This window comes from Eschrichtius robustus, chromosome 15 (assembly GCF_028021215.1).
Source record: "Eschrichtius robustus isolate mEscRob2 chromosome 15, mEscRob2.pri, whole genome shotgun sequence".
Classification (NCBI taxonomy): Eukaryota; Metazoa; Chordata; class Mammalia; order Artiodactyla; family Eschrichtiidae; genus Eschrichtius; species Eschrichtius robustus.
The window spans coordinates 62,871,945-62,898,838 of NC_090838.1; the positions used below are offsets into that span (position 1 = coordinate 62,871,945).

General features: G+C 36.3%; 1 protein-coding gene and 1 pseudogene across 4 annotated transcripts in view; one reads left to right on the top strand and one right to left on the bottom strand.

The window, feature by feature from the left end:
• EXOC6B (exocyst complex component 6B) overlaps positions 1 to 26,894 on the bottom strand; it is a 713,885-nt gene that overhangs the window by 575,946 nt on the left and 111,045 nt on the right. For 3 of the 4 annotated variants that reach the window (XM_068564225.1, XM_068564224.1, XM_068564226.1), the window contains exon 6: positions 23,389 to 23,593. In XM_068564225.1, coding sequence (XP_068420326.1) covers positions 23,389 to 23,593 — 205 coding nt within the window. The remainder of the gene's footprint in view (positions 1 to 23,388; positions 23,594 to 26,894) is intronic. The other variant, XM_068564227.1, reaches the window with a different exon arrangement.
• LOC137777439 (dnaJ homolog subfamily A member 1 pseudogene) lies at positions 8,135 to 9,445 on the top strand (annotated as a pseudogene).

The window sequence follows — 26,894 nt, forward strand, 5'->3', positions numbered from 1 at the left end:
TGCATGCCCCTTAGCAATGTGACTCTGCTGCTTCTATCAAGAGGTAAAGACCATTTCTCCATGCTCTTCAATGTGGACTGGCTTTGTTACTTGCTTTTGGCTAACAGAAGGTGATGGACATTGCCAAATTCTGGACTCTGGGTCCTAAGAGGCCCAGCAGCTTCAGCTCTCTTTCTCTGTCTGAACCCATGCTATGAGGAATGCTATGAGGAAGACCGCCATGCTATGAGGAAGCTCAGTTTAGCCCACTACGGGGTAAGAGTTCAGGTACAGAACCAAGACAACAGCTGGCACCAACTGTCAGCTAACCACGTGAGTGACTTCCAGGTGAGGACAGCAGACAAATGCACAGAATCATAAGAAAAAATACATCAGGGAATTCCCTGGTGGTCCAGTGGTTAGGACTCCACACCTTCACTGCCAATGGTGCGAGTTCAATCCCTGGTTGGGGAACTAAGATCCTACAAGCCGCATGGCACAGCCAAAAAAAAAAAAAAAGAAAAGCCAAGAATTAACATGAACAAACCTCTTTTCTAAGCCTCAGCTCTACCATGATGCCACTCAATAAATATTTTTAAAAAAGAAAAAAATACATCAGTATTATCTTTAAGCCATTAAGTTTTGAGGTAGTTTGTTAAGAGCAATAGATAACTGATACACCTGGTAAGAGCCCCCTGTCAAATATATCATGTGGCAAATATAAGGATGATCAAAGCAGATCTGACCGAAAATAACACCCCAAATTTGAAATTATAAAAATGACTATTTGAAAGGGGGATTTAAATGCATTATTAACAATGACTCTCTCCCTAAATATACATCCTGTCCAGAGACAGTAGCTAATAAGAGTAGTACATATGTATACCACTTATAAATAAATAACATATACATATATAAGGTATATATACACAAAAATGTTTTACTGAAGGCAGTCCATAATCAAAAAAGTTTAGAACCATGTGTATTACTACTGAAATTAATATACATATATAATTTATAAATACAAATATACAGCTATTGGGTGTAAATGTTCAATTTCTTTTGAAGATAAGAGTGTCAAATTTTTTGGAAAAGTTTTAGTGAGCTGTCATGCACTAGTACGTGTAGTAAAAGTTGAAAGAAGAGCCTCATCAAGCTATTTAGTCCACCTCTATTTCCAGACTTTACAAGCTCCAAACTATCCCAGGAACTAAGAATCTCCATAGTTCTAATATTCTGCTTTTACTAATACAATGCATTTTTACTTTACAACATTATGTATACTCCTCCCCATCCCACAATATTTTACTTACTATGCTACTTACTACACTTAGATTACCACCCAATTATCAAATTCCTTAGCAGCGCAGATCTCTATCTTGGATGAACAGTGATATCCTTCAATAAGACAGGAAATACGGAAGAAAAGCACTGGATGGTTTGGGGACAGGGAGAGGGATTACAGTGGTAAAGCCAATGAAAGGGAGACCTGAGCATGTCAAGTGTAAAGTGGAAGGAGTCAGTGAAAGGGAAAGGTTGAAGAAAAAAGGAAGGAAGAGAAAGATGGAACATTTGACAGAACAAAGAAATAAGACTGAGCACAAATGGAAGAAACAGTCTTAAACAGGAGGAATAGCCTCTTCCTCTGAAACTGGAATTGAAGCAACAAAGAATGGTGGAAACATATAATTAAGCAGTAAGAGTGCTGAAAGCCAAGAAAGTTTCTGCTTAAAAGTCCTGTTTCTCTATGACATCGGTTAAGGTACAGAAAAAAGGAGTATTTTCTCTATGAAGAAAGAGGTGAGTCTTCACCAAAGTATTATAAAATGCCTTTTTATGTCATACTGAATATGACCAATTTTAAGTCATACTGAATATGCCATTTTAAGTTTACTCATATTATGCTATCACTAGCTATTTCAAGTCAAAATTTATTTTCATTGTTATTTTGCCCTTCTCTATTTCTTCTGTATTACCTATACAACAGAAGTAAGAAGAAAAAAAGTAACAAAAGCACACGAGAAATCACAGGCAAACCAAAGTTTGGAAATACAACCTTATCCAACTTTCACAGTATACAATACAGGTCAATGTATTCTCAGACACCTATCTACTATCTAAACTGGGCAAGTCAGAAAAGTTTACCAACATCTTGAATCTACCTGTCAGTGTATTAGTAAAAATAGCATCCATTTTCACTAATGATGTAACATTGAACTGTGAGACTGTTATAATTTTATTCAAGCTTTTCCACTATGTATTCTTCACAAACCATGATGAAACAAGAAAAGGAACATCTCAGAATACACTACTGAATCTAATACTCATACTGGATCTTAATAGTCCAGATGGCTGCCACAAGGATATATTTCACAGAGTACTCAAATCCTCTGACATTTTATGAAAAATTTGTGTCCACACAATAATTTTTCTGAGGCGAGGGTTCATGACTTTCATTGGGTTCTCAAAAGGTTTATGTCCCTAAAATGTTTAGGAACTACTGCTATAGATACCTCTCCTCTCCACTGTTAAAAGACCAACTCTGCTTTAAAGACTTACCAAGAAAGACAAACATAACACATGCCCAGACAGACCACAGCCTCTTCATCAGGGCAGCTAAGAGATTCATATGTTTAACAAACTGAGGAGAGCTGAAGTCATTCTGTTGGAAAGTAGGCCGTACTATTTTTTGACATTTGCTTGTTTTCTTATATGGGAAGTAAGGGAAAGGTACAAATTAATAACAGACTTCAGCCTAAGTCAAAAAATAAGATTATAGTACCGAAAGAAAGATACTCCTTATCCTTAAATTCTTTGACACCAGAATAAAATCACCATACTCAAGGGCACAACCCTCAAAAGAAGATTAAGACCACCACAGTTCAAGCCAGCAAGTAATTACACTAAAAACAAAACCTAAGGTAAAAATATAGCTTTCTATTTGTCTTGTGAGTTACAAGGACTACAAAAATACACACACACACAGACTAGAAATACTTTCAGAGAATAAGGGCTACTCCAGTTGTTGCTTCTGAACAAATTTCTTAAGGAAACGGAAGAAGAGAAAAACCTATCTATAAAATTCAAGAACTACAATCTATTTCTTATTAAATTAAAAAGCTATTGTGTGAATTCCGGTTTTGCTTTTTGCCTTTTTTTCTTCCCTGGAGAGAGATCTCAAGTTCCTCAACACATATATAAAAGATTTTATTTGTTCAAACAGTACTGGAGCACAAATCATAAGCTTTTAATTCACTGGTTACAGGGTTTCAGTTTTAGAAGATGAAAAAGTCCTGAAGATGGATGGTGGTGATGGTTGCACAACAGTGTGAATGTACTGATTAATGCCACAAAACTGTACATTTTAAAATGATTTAAGAAGGTAAATTTTATGTTATGAATGTTTTACCAGGAAAAAAAAAGCACTGGTATACAAAAGTGAGAAAGGTTCACTGGAGGAGAATCAAGATAAAATTATACCTCAGTGAAAAAAATTCACCTGGTACTTCAAAGATAATTTGCATCTTGAGATATCAAAATTGAACATAACAGTTACAGGTTTCATCAGCAAATTAAGAGCCTAAGACGACCAGGAAAATATTAAAACTCTTACAATATCCATGGAAATTCTCTGTCCTTAAATGCATAAGTGCCCTGCCAAAGGAAAAAAAAGTGTATGTATGTATAATATAACAAAAATTTGCTGAATGCCTAGTTTGTACAAAGCAGTGTGCTAGGTTCTATGGGAACAAAAAGATGAAGCCAATTCAGACATATGCCCTCGAGAAAATGCCAGTAAATGATTATCATCTTAGTTCCACTTCCTGAACTCTATCCTAGCTATGGGTTCCCCTCCTCCAAACAAGTGTCCCAGATCCCTTTTATTACCTAGTATTCTACAAGTGAGTCCTCTGTGATTTATGGTGGTGTGCCACAGAACACATCTTAAGCATTGGCATTGCAAGACTTTAAAAATAAGGGCTCTTAAATTCCCTACTTCCTTCCCAATCTCATTAACATCTCAACTGGTATAGGATGTAATCATCTCCCCTGACAGCCCACCCTGATTTGTAAAACAGAATTTTCTCAATTTTAAAAATTTCCAAATACTTAAACATTTATATAAAGATCCATTATCACTGTTCTGTTTTAATAGTAACCACACTAGAGGGCTCAATGGTTGGCTGACTTCTGAGTTTAAGCAAACACACACGTGCAAGTAGGCACTACAACATGACAAGGCCTTTTCTTTCCCCCCAGACAACTGCCCCAATCTGCAGAGCATTTTCTCCTCTGCATGCACACACAAAGTAATAATTGAAAGCTGTTCTAAATTTGCTGTAGATGTGCAATTAGAAAATTATGTCAGGAAGGTAAAGTAGCCTGAACTTGTCAACAAAACAACTTTTTTGCAAGCTTTCAAAACAAATAAAATGTAGCCAGTTGAAAACTTCCCGCTCACAGTATAAACTCTTGCCACTGCTTTGTTCAATAGCCTCTCACAAAGAACAAAGAAGAAAAGAGTCTATGAGTGAAAAATTCACCTCTAATGATCTAACCACTTCCCCTACTTCCCAGTCCAAGTTTTATTCCCTAGTCATCTTGGTGCAGTCATTTATCCATTCACCTCCTAATGAAGACAGAAAGAATCCATCCCAGTACAGTCAGGTTCAAAGGTCATAAAGCCTCTAAAGCTTAGAATCACATAGACCTAAAAAAGCAACAACTTAGGTGGTCATCTGTCACTATTCAATTGCAAAAATATAATTTTTCTGCATTTTTAGTTTGGGGTACATTTCTCTGTTGAGATCCTAAACAAGAGGGAAAAAGAGAAATGCCACATTCTCAATCAGTGAGATAATAATTAGCAATAATTAATTAATTGAAGTTTCTGGTAGTCCTCATTACCTGTTCAATGTGCTTCCCAATCTATACTTTTGATAAACTTCATGATCAATGGCCAGGGGTTAGGAATAGAGAGAAGGTTTGACTACAAAGGGGTAGCACAAAGGAATTTGGGGAGGTGATGCAATTGTTCTGTTTGTGGTGGTGTTTACCTGAATCTATGCATGTTTAAAAACTTATGGACAGGGCTTCCCTGGTGGCGCAGTGGTTGAGAGTCTGCCTGCCAATGCAGGGGACACGGGTTCGAGCCCTGGTCTGGGAAGATCCCACATGCCGCAGAGCAACTGGGCCCATGAGCCACAACTACTGAGCCTGCGCCTCTGGAGCCTGTGCTCCGCAACAAGAGAGGCCGCGATAGTGAGAGGCCCGCGCACCGCGATGAAGAGTGGCCCCCGCTTGCCACAACTAGAGAAAGCCCTCGCAGAGAAACGAAGTCCCAACACAGCCATAAATAAAATAAATTAATTAATTTAAAAACAAAACAAAACAAAACAAAACTTATGGACACCAAAAAAAAAAGATATATTGTATGTAAATATTTTTAATTTTAAAGCTACTCTAGGTTTACTTGCTAAAACTTTTTAGCAGGGAGATCTAGAAGGACGTGAGAAAATAGATTCCTCTTGTTCTAGAACATCCTTAGGTCCACATCTCTGGCCCTCCTGAATATGTTTGAATATTTCTTTTTCTTCCTTTCTTTTTATTTCCTCACATAACCAGTTCCCTTACCATTATTTTGATGGAGTTTTTTTGCTCAGTAAAGAAAACATCTGGCAGAGGACAAGAATAAAGCACTCACTGAGAGCACAACAATCCTAGGAATTCTCAACTGGATTTCTCCAGGGCCAGTAAGAACTATCCCCCAGGTCAAAGGGCACACCACGGGGATTTGGGGAGGGCTCTAAGTCCAAACCTCAAACTTGGCTCCACTACACTCTGCACACGTGGCAGGCGTCTAGAATTGTCAAAAGGAAAGTACAGCATACCAGTAAACTGACTTGTTCGTACCAAGAAGCATCAGCACAGGAGATGAGAAAATACACTGAGCTCAGAGTATAGCTCAATCTAGTAACTGAGAAACACAATCACCACATGCATAGTGAAGTTACTTCAAGAGACTGTAGAAAGACTAAGAACCCAAAATACAATTTCCATCAACAAAATAAAGATATCCATTTAAGTCTCACTAATTTCTATGGTCTGAATTGCCCATTTAAGCAGATGTAAGGTTTGGTTTCTCACTGACATTAAAGCAATTATTGCAATATAGTACAAAAAACAAAACAAACAAACAAAAACCCTGCATTTCTTAACACTGAAGCCTGAAAAAAATAAGGAAAACCTTCAGGTTAAAAAAATTTTTTTCCCTCTAAAAGTAGTGGCTCATGCTTTCCCAAATCAGTTTGTTTAAAACTACTCATGAAAAAAATGTAGTTGCAATCATTTAATAAGAAGATGGAGAGGCAGAAAGACAGCTGGTATTAAGCTATCAATACCCAAGCTACCCCAACTGAAGACTACTTGCCTGATAAAATCACATAGATCTCAAAACAAAAACATCCAAAAATGCCATATTTATTAAGTGCCTACTGTGTGTCTAAGTACTTTACATACATGATCTTATTTGACACATTAATAAAAGAGGAAAATAAGCCTTAGATTAAGTGTTTTGCCCATTATAAGTGAGAAGTTTCAACCCAGCTTTCTTGACTCCAAACCTATGTTCTTTAATATTGAAGACACTACAAAAAAAATTTTCTACAAGAAAGACATGACTAGGAATGGATATGAGCTAATTTTCTCTAAAAATTATTACAAAGACAGTTGACTGCTGCTCTGTATTCTCTATTATCACTATAACTGCATGACAAAGATAAGGTAAGGCACCACCTCTCCTTGTCTGCAATTAGTGCAAGCCAAGTTGATAATAAGTAAATGCCTATGGTCCTTGAGAGAGTCAGCAATGGATCCAGTCTCCTTTCTCCTCTTTAAGGGTCTACATTCTTAGACCACTATCTTGAAGTGTTCTTATAACCTATATAATCAAACTCAATCTTTTTAAAGTAAAAGTAGCTTTGATTGGTGCTAATGCCTCTTTGATTATAACATTTTATAACTCATAATTCTCCTACTTATAAAGTGTTACAGTAATTTTTATAGTCAATTACATGAGACCAATTTTCTTGGGTATTAATGATCCCTGCTAGCCCAATGAAAGCATTAAAAAATAAAAGACAGTTGAAATGACCAGATCTCTATGAGATCTATTTTATAAAATTATATTAAACAGATCTAAACTTAGGGTGAAGAAGCACGAAATGTGAGAAAGCATTCACCAAATTTAAGATGCAGTTCAAACAGTAGAATAAATTACTATCTGTAGGCAGGGCCCAAGGATTAATCACATTTAAGTAAAAATATGCAAGACTTAACAACCATTTTAAAACATGTCCTTAGTGTCCTTGTTTGCTTTGTACATTCACTGTGTTAATATAAGATTAGATATTAGAATCTAATTAGAATTAATAGTGAAAGCATATCAGAACATCAAGAAAATCTGGGATCTGGGAAGAACCAGAACTGATGAGTTCTTATCCTTGAATTTAAACCCTTTAAAAATGTCAAACTTGGAACTGTTCTTTAGACCAAAGAACCATTATCCACACAGCTAAACATATACATAATAGAGAGCAAATACCATGATTCTCAAACCTGATTTAAACTTTATTATGGTTTCAGATCTTATGTCATGGTTGACTTTTTAAAATAAAGATTCCCAGTTGGGGTGGTCAGCATGTAAGGCTGCTCAAGATGAAGCTGAATTCTCAGGTCTTACAAGCAGTATTTCTAGAACTAAGAGAGAGGGAAACAGAGGAAGAGAAAGAGAGAGAGAGAGAGAAAAAGAGAGAAATAAATAGGAAAAAAATAAGAGAAGAAAAAGGAAAGGAAATGGAGGGGGGGACCCCAACCATATGAAGAGATGCAAGTAAAAGAGAATCAAGTCTTTGCTTTAAAATATATATTCCGTATTTCAATCATGCAGTTGTTATAGCTGACTTGAGAAAACATCATCCATACACAAGCAGAGTAAGATAGTAACTTTATAATTAGATATAATACAAGAACACTAGTTCAAGAACGCTCCGCGAAAAGGCAGAGGAATGGCGGCTGCCCGAGCTGCGCACAGCAACGCGCTCCTTCCCGCCCCCCCACACCGGCATCGGCCCACTCATCTCACTGGCTGTAGAAAATGGTGAAAGAAACCACTTTTTATGATGTTTGGGGGGTCAAACGCAATGCCACCCAAGAAGAACTGAAAAAGGCTTACAGGAAACTGGCCTTGAAGTATCCACCCTGATAAGAATCCAAATGAAGGAGAGAAGTTTAAACAGATTTCTCAAGCTTACGAAGTGCTCTCTGATGCAAAGAAAAGGGAATTGTATGAAAAGGAGGAGAGCAGGCAATTAAAGAAGGTGGAGCAGGTGGCGGTTTGGGCTCTCCCATGGACATCTTTGATATGTTTTTTGGAGGAAGAGGCAGGATGCAAAGAGAAAGGAGAGGTAAAAATGTTGTGCATCAACTCACAGTAACCTTAGAAGATTTATATAATGGTGCAACAAGAAAACTAGCTCGGCAAAAGAATGTGATTTGTGACAAATGTGAAGGCCGAGGTGCTAAGAAAGGAGCAGTAAAGTGCTGTCCCAATTGCCGAGGTACTGGAATGCAAATAAGAATTCATCAAATAGGACCTGGAATGGTTCAGCAAATTCAGTCTGTCTGCATGGAGTGCCAGGGCCATGGGGAGCAGATCAGTCCTAAAGAGAGATGTAAAAGCTGCAATGGAAGGAAGATAGTTTGAGAGAAGAAAATTCTAGAAGTTCATATTGACAAAGGCATGAAAGATGGCCAGAAGATAACATTCCATGGTGAAGGAGACCAAGAAGCAGGACTGGAGCCAGGAGATATTATCATCATTTTAGATCAGAAGGACCATGCTGTTATTACTCGACGAGGAGAAGACCTTTTCATGTGTATGGACGTACAGCTGGCTGAGGCACTGTGTGGCTTCCAAAAGCCAATATCAACTCTTGACAACCGCACCATAGTCATCACTTCTCATCCAGGTCAGATTGTCGAGCGTGGAGATATCAAGTGTGTGCTAAATGAAGGCATGCCAATTTATCGTAGACCATATTAAAGGGGTCTCATAATCAATGAATTTAAGGTAAACTTTCCTGAGAATGGCTTTCTCTCCCCTGATAAACTCTCTTTGCTGGAAAAACTCCAACCTGAGAGGAAGGAAGTGGAAGAGACTGATGAAATGGACCAGGGAGAACTAGTGGACTTTGATCCGAATCAGGAAAGACAGCGCCATTACGATGGAGAAGCATACGAGCATGATGAACATCATCCTCGGGGTGGTGTTCAGTGTCAGACCTCCTAATGGGGCCAGTGAATAACACTCACTGCTGGCATTTTATTTGCAGTAGTGATTGAGTGAAGGACTATAATCATAATATGCTCACTACTTGCTATTGTTTGTTTTAATATTCAACTATAGTAGTGTTTTAAAAGTTAAAAGAAGAATAAACTCCAATATAAAAGTGCTGACTTTGCCCTGTATGTATGATGACTTCAGTGTGCAAGATAAGTTTAATACTTGTAAAAACTACTTTAAAATATTTTCCCTAGCATTTGTTAGGCCATACTTTGTAACTGATTTCAGCTATGTACATGGAATAGCTTAGACTGAAATGCCAGGTATATGTATTGACTTCAGTGTATGACCCTTAATTGTTCAGCCATGAAGTTAAAACTGTATTTAACTGGCAGTCAAAGAATTTGTAGAGAAGTGTTGGTCTGTAATAGTGGTATTAAGTGGGATTCATTGTGATGACTCTGCATTTACTCTATTGCCTCAACTGTTACTGAAGATGGCATGCTATATAATTTAATTTAGCCTGTGGTATCAGTGATAGAAATGATACCTTTCTAAAGAAGGGGTTTATCATATAACATGCTGCTTCTTGAGGGCTTGCATTTGTAGAACTGCATTGCCTTCTGCTGGGCCATCTTTTTTTAATATATCTAGTTATTGGTCCTGGTTACTTTTTTTTTTTTCCTTCTCTTTGGACCACAGTAAGCCTTAGAGTAGTGACTTCTGGAGCAGGGTAACTTAGAGGCTGGAGTGATGAGACCTTTACATGAAGAAGTAATTTGCATGTATGAGTTAGGAAGGTGTTTTGCAGGTATATTACAGGCTTACTTTAAACCGTTTAACTTATGCTCCAAAGAAACTGTAATTTAATGTTGGTAGTATAGCAAATTATGAATAGCTTTAATTGTATGTTTAAAGGCATATGCTCACAAGCTTAAATCTGGATATCAGAATTAAGCAATTCTTGAAATGTATGAATGTCTCCTTAATACACTGATTACAAAGCAAAAAAAAAAAAGAATACTAGTTCATTCCGACCTGTAATGAGAAATCACTACCTATTAAACATAAACTTTAATAGTTCATTCCAATGAGATGAAAATACATCTTGCTTCCATTCATCATTTAGAAAGGCAGAGAGAGGCTGTGTCTGACCAGATCTAAACTTAATCTGATAATGGGAATTCCCTGGTGGTCCAGTGGTTAGGACTCCGCGCTTCTACTGCCAAGGGCCTGGGCAAGCTGTGCTGTGCGGCCAAAAATAAATAAGCAAATAAATAAAGGTTTGGGGCTTCCCTGGTGGTGCAGTGGTTAAGAATCTGCCTGCCAATGCAGGGGACACGGTTTCAAGCCCTGGTCTAGGAAGATCCCACATGCCACGGAACAACTAAGCCTATGTGCCACAACTACTGAGCCTGCGCTCTAGAGCCCGCAAACCACAACTGCTGAGCCCACGCACCACAACTACTGAAGCCCACATGCTTGGAGCCCTGCTCCGCAACTAGAGAAGCCACCGCAATGAGAAGCACGCTCACCACAACAAAGAGTAGCACCCGCTCACCCCAACTAGAGAAAGCCCGTGCGCAGCAACAAAGACCCAACGCAGCAAAAAATAAATAAATAAATTTTGAAAATAAATAAAGGCTTTTTAAAAAATAATAATAAACTTAATCTGATAATAAAGACAATAAAGTGGTTGTTCTTGGCCCCCTGTATAGTAATATTTAACAGCACTTAGGCTGTATATTTACATATTATATTTAAGGCATTATTTTAAATAACCTTTCATATCCTTGCATATTTCAGAGGCTAAATTATATAATAAAAAAACAAACAGGTAGCATCTTATTTATGTCAATAAGATCAATTCATTTCCACCTCATAAGTTAGATCTAAAATGCTGGTCTCAAGTTCAAGTCAAATGTGAGTTCAGTGACCTGAACTTCATTTCCACATTAGTGTGGTACAATTATTCATGATACTTGGAGGCTATAGGAAATCCCAGGATATTGTAATGGAATGAAGTTCAGTTATTGTACGAACCACCGAAGAAAAACTTCATAGTGTAGGTCATTTTCCTTTATTGTAAATTTAACAGAAAGTTAACACTGGCTCTCTCCCACAAAACTCTGAGGCCAAGTCAAATTATATGTATGTAGGCTAGCCTATCAGCACTACTTTCCTTCACTGCTCTTTTAACACCCTCTTTCCCCATCTTCTCCTGCAGCAGCACAGGGACTACTCACTCACCAGAACACATGCCCAAGTATGAAACGAGTGTGAATCTGCAACAGTGGCAGGGGTGAGGTAGTGTGACATTTTGCAACCAAAGGAAGGTACTGAAGAACTCATATTCTCTTCTGAACAATGGTAAATATTTAACTTAAGAATTCAAGGCAAGGGAAAGAGAACATTCTGGTTATCACAAATTTGCAAACTTTATCATCACTTTCAAGATTTTTATATGTTTTTTCTAATTTGCTTTGTTGCCCATTATATCAAATTTATCTGTTCACTTCTTTAATAAGGCACACAACACAACAGAGATTTGAATGGACCTCAGTTTAACTTACAACTAACACATAATTCCTTTCCCACCTTGTTACAGCTATGAATCTGAAGACTGGAGACTCCTCAATTACCCACATAAAGCAGAAAAGAAAATCAATAATGCCATAGATAGGTATAAACAGTCCCTTAAATAAGGGAACGCTTCCTCTGTACCCTGAGAGTTGGAACATTTACTACCTCATATCCAGTCCACCAACAAATCCCATGTTATACACATACACCTAATCTGACTTAAGTTTCTTTTCTTTTTTTTTTTTTGTTCAATATATCTTCCCTAAGTTGTTATACATGCAAAACTATGCATAGTTAAGTTATACATAAAGAGTTTATTATGAGAAACAACCGTTTTCTCCTCTCCTCTTTCTCCCCAAATCCTGCTCCCCAGAAGCAACCACTCTTTTGATGCTTACATCTTTATCTCTACATACCATGCTTATGTGTGCTACTGCTTATTTCTTTAGGTTTTTTTAATTGTGGTAAAATTTATGACATAAAATTTTCCATTTTAACCATTTTTAACTGTACAGTTCTGTGGCATTAGGTACATTCACCTTGTTGTACAACCATCACCACCACCCATCTTCAGAACTTCTTCATCTTCCCCAACTGAAACTCTGTACCCATTAAACACTAACTCCTCATCCCTTTTACCGCTAGCACCTGGAAACCATCATTCTACCTTCTGTCTTTATGAATTTGACTACTTCAGGAACCTCAGATAAGTGGAACTATACAATATTTGTCCTTTCATGCCTGGCTTATTTCCCTTAGCATAATGTCTTCAAGGTTCATCCATGTTGCAGCATGTGTCCAAATTTCCTTTTTTAAGGCTAAATAATATTCCATTATATGTATATACCACATTTTGTTTATCCATCCATCAATGGACACTAGGGTTGTTTCTGCCTTTTGGCTATTGTGGGGTTTTTTTAGTTCTAAGCATTATCTATTGACTTTCCACCATGAAAGATGGGAGTTTAAGGTCTCTTTCACATTCTTAACACACCAGCACCAAATATCTGTGCAGTGTCCATTCACGTATCCCTCTACAACAGAGATAAACCAATGGATTAATTACCTATATTAACTTTTAGCATTTAATCATTATAACTGTATAAATGCAACACATAGCCAAGCCATTTAAGATACTGTTTTTAACCTCTAAAGACATTTAGGATTTTCACTTTGTCCTCTGGCTTCTGAAAATTCACAATATGCCTTGATATAAGTCTCTTTTCATCCCTTTTGTTGGATACTTGGTGGGTCCTTTAATCTGCATGTTCATGTCTTAGAATTTTGGGAAATGTTCCCATATTATTTCTATGATGAATTCCTTCCCTTCATTTTTGCTTTATTTTTCTAGAATGCTTAGTATTCAAATGCTGGATCACCTAGACTGCCCCCTAATATTCTTATATCTTTTCTATTGCCCATGTTCTATCTCTTTTTCTTTTTACTCTTCTCTCTGGAATAGCTTTTTAACTTTATTTTCCAAACCCTCCTTTAAGTGTTTCCTGCTATCATATTTTTAATTTCTAAACATTCTTTTTGTTCTCTGAACTTCTCCTTTAATGCAGCATTCTGATCTTGCTTTTTACATGTAATTTATTTTCTCTTATCTTTCTAATGCTACTGATGATAGTTTGGTTTGTTTTGCCTTTTAGGTTTTCCTCTTCTTGCATAGTCCCTATCTTCTCCAAGTTGCTTCTTTGTACGTGTTTGTTCTGACTCTACTTACATGTTAGAATCTTTTCTCAAATATCTGGTGATCCTTAGCCATCTGCTCAAATTTTAAATTGGGAAACTAAAAAGCTGACTGAATGTACATCAGTCTAGTCTACTGTGGTCTTCAAAGTGATCTGACTTGCCCTTTTTACTGGGGACTACTCAGTGGACATATCTTTAGGATACTTCTCTTGGGCTAATCATATTATTCAGAGTATTCAGATTACCTTCCAATCTCACACCTGAAGGGTATAAGCCTGGTTCTGGGAACCAAATCAGAAAAGAGGGCTGTGAGATTTAGGATAAATCTCAGTATTTAGTATATAAACTTTCACTGTTTTCAGTTTGTGTCTATTGTTCTCTGATCTTCAGCTAGAGTTGGGATCAGGTAGTTAACTGATAGGAAAAAGCTGGGGAAGGAATCCAGATGTCTAACTGGTTCTGAAATAGACATTCAACCAATCCTTCTGTTTGGGCATCAATTTTACCCCCTTTCCCTGATGCCAGCAATTTCTTAAACATAGGGGTTCTGCAAAACACTAAAAACTGTGTTGTTCTCAGTTTCTTCTACTACTGGTTTAGGACTGAGTTTTCTTGGATATGTCAGGACAATTATCACACATCTTTTTACTTTCCAATTTCCAAAAAATGTTGCTATCACCTGCTCTCCTATAGTCTTTATGTTTGGGAGCTCGTGATTTTTTAAAAAATTCCCTTAGCTGTTGTTTTTATGAGTTTAGAGAGGTGGAAGATAGAAATATATGTGTTCGACCCACTATCTTTAACAAGAAGCTAATTTGATCACTTCTTAGTACCTCCACAGTATTTTCAGATAGTTTCAAAATCCATTCAAAGTGCAATTTTAATACTTTCATATACTTAAGAATATAATTGGAATAAGAGGATATACCTTAGAATATTAAAAAAAGGATGGCTTTTCCTGAAAAATGTGAAGGTGTAGGTACATTAAATTTAATTAAATACACAATTAAGAGTAATTAATTGATTTATTAACTATCTACTATGACCAAGCACTATGCCAGCAAGGTGCTGAAGATATAAAGGTAAAAAACACACCTCTGTCCTTACAAAGACCATAAACTGGTTGGGAAGACAGATAAGTAAAGCAGCAATCATGCTAATGGCGTTCCCTAGTGCCATGAGATGCTACCTTGGAGGGCCCTAGTGGCTCTCTACCTTCCCCATTCTCAAAGCTTAGCAATGAACTGGTTCAGTAGACTGAGTCAGCTCATCTGAAGAATACTAAGTCTCTTTAGCTAATCTAAGAGGCATTGATAGAATTCCCCTAGCCAAGTCATTTCTCTGACCAGCAAGGATCCACCTAGTACATACTGACTAGATGTTCTTGCCCTTCTCCCAGCTTCCCTATCAATATTACAAGAGCAGGGTCCTTCTCCTGAGGCATGTCCCACTGTTTATACAGCAAAGTTGAACCCATCAGGTCCCTCCACAAAATGACAGGAAGATGGTATTCTCATGCACTGTTCTGACCTTTCTGCCTATAAGGTTTACTGAGGAAAAGTTACTTTATACCTACATGGCATAATACTAATTTGTGTGTATCTATGCCGCTTGTATAACACTACCTTTATCACTTATTAAATTCTTATACTATACATTTGGGTCAATTTCTGTACTTGTATTCTGTTCTACTCAGCAGTTTATTCTTATGATACCATATTGTTTTAAATTAAGTATTACTGCTTTCTAGTACAAGCCAAGGCTCAGTAAAAGGAATACTCTCAAAAGAATTTAATCTTAAAATAACTGAAACATATATATATATATATATATATATATATATATATATATATATATATATATATATATGCATATATGTAGTATATTTGCGAGAGATGGTGTAAGTATTGCAATAGCTGCTGTTCCTCTAAAGTAATGGTCTATTTTAGGATGAGCACACTAAAAATCCATGTTCACAAATTATATTGAGAACCCATATGACAATTTTCTCTTAAAATTTAATAACAAGAAAATTTCTCCTGATAAGCTGGTGTGCTTTGCTTCGCCAAAGCAAATAAATAATGTTTATTATATATACACACACCATATAGTTTCCTTTTTATCCTGAAGAAAACTCAAAAGCAAACTGTAATATTGCCATCAAATTAGATTTAAGGAATAAATTCTCTTTCTTCTTTCACTCAACATGAATCAAGGGTCATTGGTCTTTTAAATTTAATTGTCATCTTTTTAACTGAAATCAGGTTCAAAATATTTTAGAAGTGTATACAATAGAAATAATTTTTATGGTAAGGAGAAAAAAATGATTAAAAATGAGATCTAATTCAAGGCTGAAAATTGCCACAGAAAATTGAATTTTAGGAATAAAATTAAAAGTAGTTCAATCATCAAGTTTAACTCTAATTTTAATCTTCTCCTTCTCCATACTCTAAGAATCTATTTACATTCACCATTCATCTAGGATGGTTCTTTTTTTTTTTTTTCTTTTAATTTAACATGTATTATAAGCCTGGGACTAAGCTAAGTACTTGATTTCCCTAAATATTTCCACAGCTTTGCAAAGAAGATTAAAAATTCCAACTATAGAGTTGTGAAGACTGAATGTGATGTTTAGTAACTTGCCCACTGTCATACAGCTAACAAATGACAAATCTAGGAGTCTAACCCAAACTCCAAAGTCTATTCTGTTAACTATCATATTACTGAACAGTAAACTAAATCCCTACTATCCTCTTCAGATTCTAAAATTGTACTATCTATCATAAGCTCAGATTCTAAAATTGTACTATCTATCATAAGCTACTCTGATTGTTGCCTACTTCAAGAATCCCATATAACACAGCTCTCACATTCCCCCACCTTACCCGCAGGCCATCCATATCATCAAAGAATAAGGGGCAAGAATTAGTACAAACACAAAAATACCAAAATCAAGAAGAAAAGAAAATAAAAAGTAAATCCAGGAACACCAAAACAAGTGAGCATCAACTTCTTTGACTCCAAAGGCCATATTCTGTGGAAGTTCTGCATAGCATCCAGCACAAAAGAGATTTCAACAGCAATACTGCTTTTACTTGGCAGTCATTACATGGCCTATGTGAACTCAGTTGGTAGTACTATGCCTGATCTAAGTCAAAGATGTTCTACACCATAAATAAAACAGCACATTTTGCTCCAGTCAAGACTTAATCAAAGAAAGTCAAGGGCTGACAGAACCATGGTGACAGCTAATCTCACCCAAGGAGCAGTTTCTTTAAAACTAGTTACTAAAGGAAGAATGCCTGGGGAGCCTTCCATTTCTTTTATAAGCAACCAGTTCCTTTTCTAAGCATCAGTCATATAACCTATATAATTTGGCAAAGCCAAGTTAGAATTTTAAAAGTAAGTAAATCCTGCCCTTTGTTAAAGGGCCCCACAAAGAAATCAACCTAGCCAAGAATGTTTACCTTACAAATGTTATTTAGTCCCACAAAGCCTAAGGCAAACTAACCAAAATAACAAATACAGAACTTCCCTCCTGCACAAATCAATTCCATAACAAGTGAATTACAGAAATCAATTTCAAAAAAAGAGAACTAAAAAACAGCAGACAATTAACAAAGAACTACTTTAGACATTTTTTTATAAAACAGTTCAAGCTAAACTGATTATTCCAAAATAAGACATACACAGTATTTTGGAAGCACACTGTAAGAATATCAACACAGAAAATGGGATAGGATAAAAGGGAGGGTTTTTCTACTTGCTTTACCTATGGCTCTACTTCCCATGGCAGACTCATAGGTGGGTCCATTAAATGATTTCATTCCAATACTATGTTAAAAAGATATATACAGGAACATGAAACGCTTTTTTGTAAAATAAGACCACTTGACTTAAAATTTGATATGGTAATACACAGTAGAATGGACAATTTTTAAATTCCTCCTCAGATTCTGCTATATGATTGAACTTCTATCCTAGTTTTCATACTTATACATTTTTCTTACTTTTCTGCAGCTTCCCAGGTATTGTATATTGGAAGACAAGTGAAAGACTCAGAAACTTCTAGCTTGACACCTTTTAAACCAGACTGACTATACCATTGTTTCTTAGACCCAAAGGCAAAATTAAAATAAAAATGTACAGTTTAGTAAAAAGTAATTCTATTCAAGACCAAAATAATAGAGTGTATTAGTTTTCTACTGCTGTGTAACATACTACTATAAACTTAGTGACTTGAAACTACACACAATTATTATCTGAGTTTCCATGGGTCAAGAGTTCAACATGTTTTTGCTGGGCCTTCTGCTCAGGGTCTCGCCAGGCTGAAATCATGATGTCAGTCAGGTCTGTGGTTTCATCTGGAGCTCACAGTCTTCTAAGTTCACTCATACTGTTGGCAGAATCCAATTCCTTGTGGTTGTAGGACTCCGGTCCCCATTTTCTTGCTGACTGTCGGCTGGGGATAGCTCTCAGCAACTCAAGGCTGCCTACAGTTCCCTGCCGTGTGGCCCCCTCCAAAACATGGCATTCTGTTTCTTCAAGACCAAGAGTAAAGCATCTGCTGCAGTTTTTAATCTCTCTAACTTTATATCTGACCTCTAGACCCTCTTTTAAAGGTTCTCACCTTACATATTAGGTTCACACGCTCAAGGGAGAAGATTTTACAGGATGCACAGACCAGGGGGCAGGAATCCTGGGGACCATCTTAGAATTCTGCCTACCACATGCAATCAAAGCAAAGAGCTTCCTACAGATAAAGCTTTATCCAGAGACAATATAATACTTGGAATACAGAGAAATGGATAAACTACATATCCTTCAGGTCATCCTCAAATACTATTTTTGCACCATCCTCAAATAGTATTTTTTGCATCATATCTCTTGATAAAATTTGACAACAAACGGTTTGAGATTATAATCTCAGGTAAAAGTTTGGAGCCAAATTTGCTCATTAAACCCTAATTAGGGTGGAGTCCTTCTGGTAGTTTAACTGGTATATCCCAAAGAGAAGCCAATCTACCAACTGCCTCCATCATTTCATTGTACAAAGGACAAAGCCCACCCATGGATCAATGCAGCAACTCAGGATAGGGTAAGTGGAAGAAGAAAACGGGAGATGTCCACCAAGAAAAAGCACAATCATTTACATAATTTCCAGAAGGACCCAGACCAACTATCAATATTAAGTGATACTTTCAAATCTGTTTTCTTGTATGATTCTAAAGGCCACTTAGAATTTTTTTTAAGGAAAAGAACACATTTTTAAGGCCAAAACTGCAGTTGCTGAACTAAAACTGATAATGATGATAAAGTTCTGAATAGTGGCATAGACAATGCTAAAAACTGGATTAGTAAATTAGAAGGCAAATATATGGGAAAGAAATGTCAAAGAGATGAAATTGTGAAGAAAAAAAGGCAAGAGACATGGAAATATGTATTTTTCTAAGCTCTGTAATAGCAGGTTGTAGCAGACTAGCTAGGTATTCACCAAACCTATTTCCTCTTTCTCCTGGTCACACAGATAGACTATATTTCCACTCCTCGCTTGTAGTGTATAAGCTTCTGCTGATGTAATGTTGGCAGCAGTCGTATGTATCACTTACAAGCCTGGTCAATAAAAAAAAAAAAAATCTCCAGGCATTATTTACTTTTTTCTCTACTGCTGTAACACTGAAAGCCACATGTTGAAGTGATAGAGCCACAAGTTGGAAGAGTCCTGGATCCCTTCACAGTCACTTAAAGAAGAGCTACCCAACCAGGAACATCCATTTTGGACTTCACATGAGCGAAAAATAAAATTTCTATGGTGAGATTTTAGAGCTTAGCTATTACAACAGGCATCGTTATTTAAAGAAACAGGCACTGGCATTGGAAGAATGGTGTTGCCATAATAAAAAAACCTAAAATAAATGACATCAGTTTAGAGGTCAGGCAGTAGGCCGCAAGAATATATATTTAGCAAGTCAAAGGCCTGAAAAGCCCTGTGATATTGTGGCAAAACAACTGGCAAAACTGGAACCTGTAATAAATGAAAAGGCACACCACATGTCTACTGGGTCTGTAGCTCTATAAGTGAATGTAGAGAGAGAGTTATAGTGTATATTGGCATTTGCTTTCTGCTTTTAGCAAGGTTTTACACAAAAACGATGAGCACAGAATTTCCTACTTTGAAAACTGAAATTACAGGGAATAGCACAAATCCAGAAACTTGGGCCTCAGAGGGTTAGAAAGCTGAACACATATAGATCCCAAATAGTAAAAGAAAAAGATGGTAAAAGTTTGAGCAATTAAGTCCAAAGAAGACCTCCTTGAACAAAGTGACTTAATCCTGAGGCAAAAATTAGATTCAGGTATGGTTTTCTTACCCGTTATTTCATATAGCCTCCAAGTAGGGCCTAAGTAAGAAAGAGACATGAGGCAAGGGTTATGCTCTCCCAACTCTACTACCTCCCCAAACAGGGAAGAAGAAAAAAAATCATTCCTGAAAATTATATTTAGAAAACAACAGTGGGTATCTAAATAGAACCTATTGGAAAGAGACAGATCAGAGGTCTACTAAGTTTTGAGGTAACTATAATGCCAAAAACCCACAAATCTGTACTAAATAAAACTTTGTTCAGAACCTTAAAACAACCCTTGGCCTCCTAAACTTGTAGAAGCAGAAAGGACGCACTGAAAGATATACAGAGATATAAATGTGGTTGTAGATATAAGTGTAGATGTAGATGTATGTGTATATCTACAGAGGGAGAGAGAAAAATCTTCATACGAAGGTATATTCCCCAGCACACATCTCAGAAATGTACACAGAAAAAAATAGGGAAAGAAAAACTAAGATGCAGCCAAGAGCCCAGGAGAACAATGGGCAAAGGAGTTCTTTCCACAGAATCAACATCTAGACAAGGAAGTTTCCCTACTACTGAGGCAGAAAGATTTCCCAATGATGGCCCAAAAGGATTACATGATTTGCTATGAAGCAGGTAATACTGTACATCTCCTGTTCTTCCCTCTTCTAAATGGAAGTTTCTGTTGTAGCTATTCTGTTCTAGCTTCTCCATGGTATACTGAGGGTGGGAGGGCCACAGGTGCAGATAACCTATCTTAGTTCCTGGCCATCAGCCCACTGAAGAGCCACATCTGGATCTGATGGAGAGTATTGTGCATTCCTGGAAGATATCATACTTTGAGATGGATGTAGTAACTAGATGGAATATTGGGTTGTATTCCTTAGGGAAGGGACAAGTATGTTCTATGGATGAGAGGAAGAGTGAACTGATATGGAATTCCCTGATGGCACGGTGGTTAAGAATCCCCCTGCCACTGCAGGGGACACGGGCTCGAGCCCTGGTCCGGGAAGATCCCACATGCAGCGGAGCAACTAAGCCCATGTGCCACAACTACTGAGCCTGTGAGCCACAACTACTGAGCCTGTGCGCCTAGAGCCCGTGCTCTACAACAAGAGAAGCCACCACAATGAGAAGCCCACGCACCGCAACGAAGAGTAGCCCCCACTTGCCACAACTAGAGAAAACTCACACGCAGCAACGAAGACCCAACACAGCCATAAATAAATAAATATATTTATTTAAAAAAAAAAGAGTGAAGAGATATTTGATGAACAAAAGGGTAGACTGTGCCAGAGACTAGCTACTATTCACCAAAACCGTGTTCTTCTCTTAGACAGAGTGAGATTATATTCCCCAGCATCCCTTACCGGTTGCTATGGCCATGTTACTAAGTTCTGGCCAGTGAAATCAGAGAAGAAGTGATGATGTGTCACATCCAGGCCTAGCCCTTAAAAACCCTAACACATGCAATACTCTTTGGTCTTTCCCCTTTTGCAGCAATCTTCAAAACCATATTAAAAATGACAGAGCCATATAATGGAAACTTTCCTTAAATCACCATTGCAAAGAAAACCATCACAAATCAGAAACATCATTTTGGGCTTCACATAAGTGAGAAATAAACCATATCCTCTCCCTCTTTTCTAACATCCATGAATTCAAACAAATATTTACTGAACACCTACTATGTACAAAGTATACGGTAGTTTCTCTCCCTCCTACTTTCCTTACTTTTTAGGTACTACAGAAGATTTTAAAATGTGTAAGATATCTTTAGTCAATGATCTTATATATACCATAGCATAGGATAGTAATACATGCAATAAGAGCTATACTTGAGATGAAAAATGCTATAGGAGGAATAAAGGGTTATCAGTTCATTAAAAAGTCCTGAATTCACGAAAGGTTTCTTCATCATTTCTTTAAATGACAAAAATACAGCCAACAGCTAACAGTTTACACATTTTGAGTGCCATAGCAGACAAATTCATCTCAGTCTAATCTGAATTCTACTACAGAATCTGACCTTTACAAGCTGTCTGAACTTGAGCAAATCACTTCCCTGGCCTAGGCCTTAATTTCTTCAGATAATTAGGGGAGAGACCAGATAATCTCACATTAAATGAAATAATAATATTCTTCATGGAATCCTCTCTTTCACCAAAAAGGAAGTAATTTCTCAAGCAAAGGCCTAGGAGAAGCAACTTTGTACTATACTCTTCTATATTTTGAAAAATTAGTAAAAATTTGTCAACCACAATAAAGACTTGTCTTACAAGATACCTTCATTCCTGTACTCAAAATATACACAGCAAGGCAAAAGTATATTTTCAATGATTAATTTTGTTTCTTCACCACTAAAAAAAATGACATGATATGATTATTTCCATCAGGGTTTATCATCAACTAGTTTTAAGCTTTCCACTTCGTAAAGTATAACAATAAGGAAATTAAAAGAAGAAATGGGAAAAGAATATGTGTATTCCCTTAGGAAAGGGATTTCCAAAGAGGCAGATCTCTTTTGCAGAATCAAAGACATATCTAAAAGATTACCAAGGCTAGCTGAGACCAAAAATATGACCCAAAATATGACCTACTCCCTCATTCCTCACAGAATAAGAACTACAAATGACTTATTCAAGAACACAGTTGTTTATAGAACCAAAAAACACTTTCCATAAACAGCTGAATCTTCTACTTATTGTTATAGGTTACATCATAAGGTATACTGAGAAATTTTAATAAAAGCAGTGTGACTTAAATTTCAAAAGAGCAAGTACTGCAAATTACTACTGTTCTTTATTCATAACGACAAAGTAATTCTGGACGTTCCTTGTGGCTTTCATAACTTAGGAAGATATTGAAAGAAAAAAATTGAAACACTTTCAACACATTGTTAATTTGTAAGCTATAAAGAAATTCCTTTCTGTGATCATAATTCCCAGCATTTCCCAAAAGGCCTTTTTTCATTGATACCCATTGATATCAGAAATAACAATTACAGAAATATTCATATATAACATGACATCTTGCTTACATAGTAAATAATCAACCAGAGGTACCTGCAGCACAATTTAGCTCATTAACTAGAAAGAGAACTTTTAAAAATCCTGGGAGAAAAAAACATCTTGGGCTTCAAATCACACCCAAAGTCAAGAAAAGTATTCAAAAAATAGAAAAGCCTCTTCAAAGCACCAATATAAACCATCACAGTCAATCACAGTATGTACTGAATATTCACAGAGCAAAACAATATACTAGTAAATAATTCATTGCTCTGCTAATAAAAGATATTTTAAAATCATGTGTTCCCATAAAGATGAAGGACTTCCCTAAAATGACAAGAAACAATTAAGACATCTAGCAAAAAGAAATCTGTGTTTAACAGAATACTTGCAAAGTCATTGGCCAACCTATCATAAACCCAAGACCTACTTGCTTCATGGCAGTCTCTCCAATTTTGTCTGAATGTTTGCGGATACTCTCCAGAAAGTCTTTGAGATCAGACATAGAAACATCCTTAATTTCTTCTCGAAGCTTGGGGATATTGTCCACCATCACCTTGCAGAATCGATAGTGGCTTACTTGAGGCAGATAGGTATGCTCTAGATGTTCCAGAGTTTTCAGTGCAGGATAATGCCTATAAAAGGAATTGCATGACCTTTAGCTCAACTCAGTCTTCTTTAGGGCCACAGATACATTCCTCAGGCAAAATTTCTAGCCTGAATTAGTTTTCACTGTACATTAAGACAAATCCAGGATTAAGTTTCAATAAAAACGTCAATGGAAAAATTAATGTCAAATTATTAAAAATCAATATATATATTACAGGACTTAATAAATTATAATCAAAAAAAGATTTTTCCCAAGAATACAGAAAACTTTGAAAATCCACCAATGAAATTCATTACATAAAGAATAAAGGCCATTGATAGGAAAAAAAAAAAGGGAAATATAAAATGATCATATCAATGCCACAAAAATCATCCTATAAAATAAAGTACCCAAGGATAGACTTCCAACTATGGCACACAGAAGAGCTTAGCAAATCTTCTACCCAAAAAGCAAATATAAACTAGACAAAACTGACCCAAACAACCATTTCAAGACTCTGGAAATTGGAAAGGACTCTGGAAAGGAGAACAACAAATTAAGAAGGGTTTATTCATGAAAACTGCTAAATAGAGAGGGACTCTGTGGTATTCTTGCCTGGGGCTACCTCCATCACCCTCTCCACCTCCCTTCTCCCCATCATTGGTTATGGCTTGTCAGGAAAATCAGCAGCTTCTCTGCCGTTAGGGGCTGACATGATTTGGAGCAGAGGGTGAAAATCCTATATGGAGTGGTGCTGTTAGGAAAAGTAGCAAACTCATTTTAAAAAAGGAAGAGAGTGGGGGGAACCTCCAGCTCTACTGGCCTGAAGTTCGTCTAGGTTGGAACAAAGAGCAGACTGGAGGACTGACCAAAAACTTAACAGGGAAGTCCTGGAAATAAGAGACCCACAGAATAACCTGATAGCTCTCTGAATATCCCTAGCTGACTGAGAAGCTGTGCACAAGTGCAGGGGACACCTAAAAGGGCCTAAGCACTCCACACATCCCTGGCTGACTAGGAGACTGCAGGCCTGCACACAGGAGAAGGCTTGGCAGAATATGAAAGCTCAACAGACTTGAAAACTTGCCTGAATTTTGAATGCACTCCCTAACCCACATACAAGTCCACTAACAAAGGGTAGACACCTTTCTCAGCTCAAGTTTCTTTGAGCACCCAGGACAAATCATTAGCTGATGACTAGCCTTTAAAAATGAAAATGAAATGAATTATATTCCCAGATAAACAAAGACCAAGACAATTCCTTGCTAGCAGATCTGCCTTACAAGAAACACTAAAGAAAGTCAGAAAGGAAATGATAGCAGATAGTAACTTGAATTCAGAGGGAAAAAAATGAAGAACATAGGAAAGAGTAAATATATGCTAAATATAAAAGACTGAATAAATGTGGTTGTTTTCTCTTTTCTTCTTTTACTATCAGTAAAAGACAATATTTTTTAAAGCAATGATTATAACACTGTATTGTTGGGTTTATAAAATATATAGATATAATATAAATGACAATAATAGCACAAAAGAAGAGGGAAGAAATGGAGCTAAGTTGAAGCAAAACTACTTCTATATATTATATCAAAACTACATGAGCAATGACCTAAAGTAGACTGTGACAAATGAAGAAGCAGATTATAATCCACAGAGTAACCTCTAAAAAAAACCTCAAAAAATACAACATTAAAAGGTTTATGGAAGAATTAAAATAGTATACTACAAAATATTTAATACAAAAAAGGAGTAAAAGATAAATAAGAACAAAAAAGACATGAAAAACATAGAAAATAAAGAGCAAAACCCAACCATATTAATAATTATATTAAATGCAAATGGACTAATAAGCATGCAAATCAAAAGGCAGACATTGTCAGACAGGATTTAAAAAGTATGATCCAGGGACTTCCCTGGCATTCCAGGGGTTAAGGCTCCGTGCTTCCACCGCAGGGGGCATGGGTTCAATCCTTGGTCGGGGAACTAAGATCCCGCATGCCGCACAGTGCGGCTAAAATAAAATAAAAAAATAAGTAAATAAAATAAAAAGCATGATCCAACTATATGTTGCTTACAAGAAACTCACTTTAGAGTCACAGATACAAACAGACTGAAGTAAAAGCTAGAATAAGATATACCCCAAAAGTAACCATAAAAGTGCTTGAATGGCTATATTAATATCAGACACATTAGATTTTAAGACAACAAATATTGCTGGAAACACAGAAGGACATTTCATAATAATAATAGGGACAATATTTATCTGATAGGTAGGAAAGCTTCCATAAGCATAAGAGAACAAATAAAACTAAGATTGATACAGTTGAACAGGTAAAAACAAAATAAGTTATACATAAAAAGAGAATAAGAATAAAGAGGAAACAACAACCTGGCAAGGATTAGTTGTAACATATAAACTTGAGGGATTTTTTTTTAAGCATTGAACAAAGAAAAGTCACAAAAGAGCCCCCAAAAAGGCAAACATGAAAAAAAAAAAAGTTGAACTGATGTGAAGAAATGAAAATAAAAAATATAATTTTGTCACTCAAACTGCCAACGATTTCTTAAAAAATAATGTATATTATTATCAGGGGTTTTAATAAATGAGAATTCACAGCCTGCTGGTAAACATATTTATATTAATAATACACGTTTTCAATGAAAAATTTCACCAAACAAGTATTCTAAACAGTTGCATTCCCCCCCACAAAAAATTACATGTACAAAAATATGTATAAGCCTCTTGAACTGTAGTTATTTATATTAACAAATAAAAAACTAATCTAGAAGTCTATTAACAAGGAATTGGTTAAATGCATTATGATATATCCAGGTAGTATATATGTATATGCAAAGAATAATAAAACAGCAAAGTGTTTACAATATTGTTGAGTGAAAATTATTTCAAAAACATTGAAATTACAAGTATGATCATAACATTTTTCAAAATTACAAATACTTATACATGTGTAAATTATGAATATGTATGTATGTATGAGCTACACAGTACTAAATACAAGCACACACACAAACATGAGTACACAGAAAACGACTAAGAAAATATATACAAAAATGTTAACCATGATTTTTCTTTCCTTTGGATAAAAACATTATGGGTAACAGTTTTCTTCTTCATGTTTTTAACTTCCTAATTTCCACATTTCCCATAATATATTTAGTATAGGAAAAACTCAGTTTTGATCCTGTAAGTAAAAGACTTATAGTTCTATTTTAGGTTTTAAGAATGAATTCCATGGGAGATACTTAAACTCTTCTTACTCCAATGCACGTAATACCACAAACACTAAAGATTAGAGGTTGGATTTACTTGTTTTCTTTGTTTATGT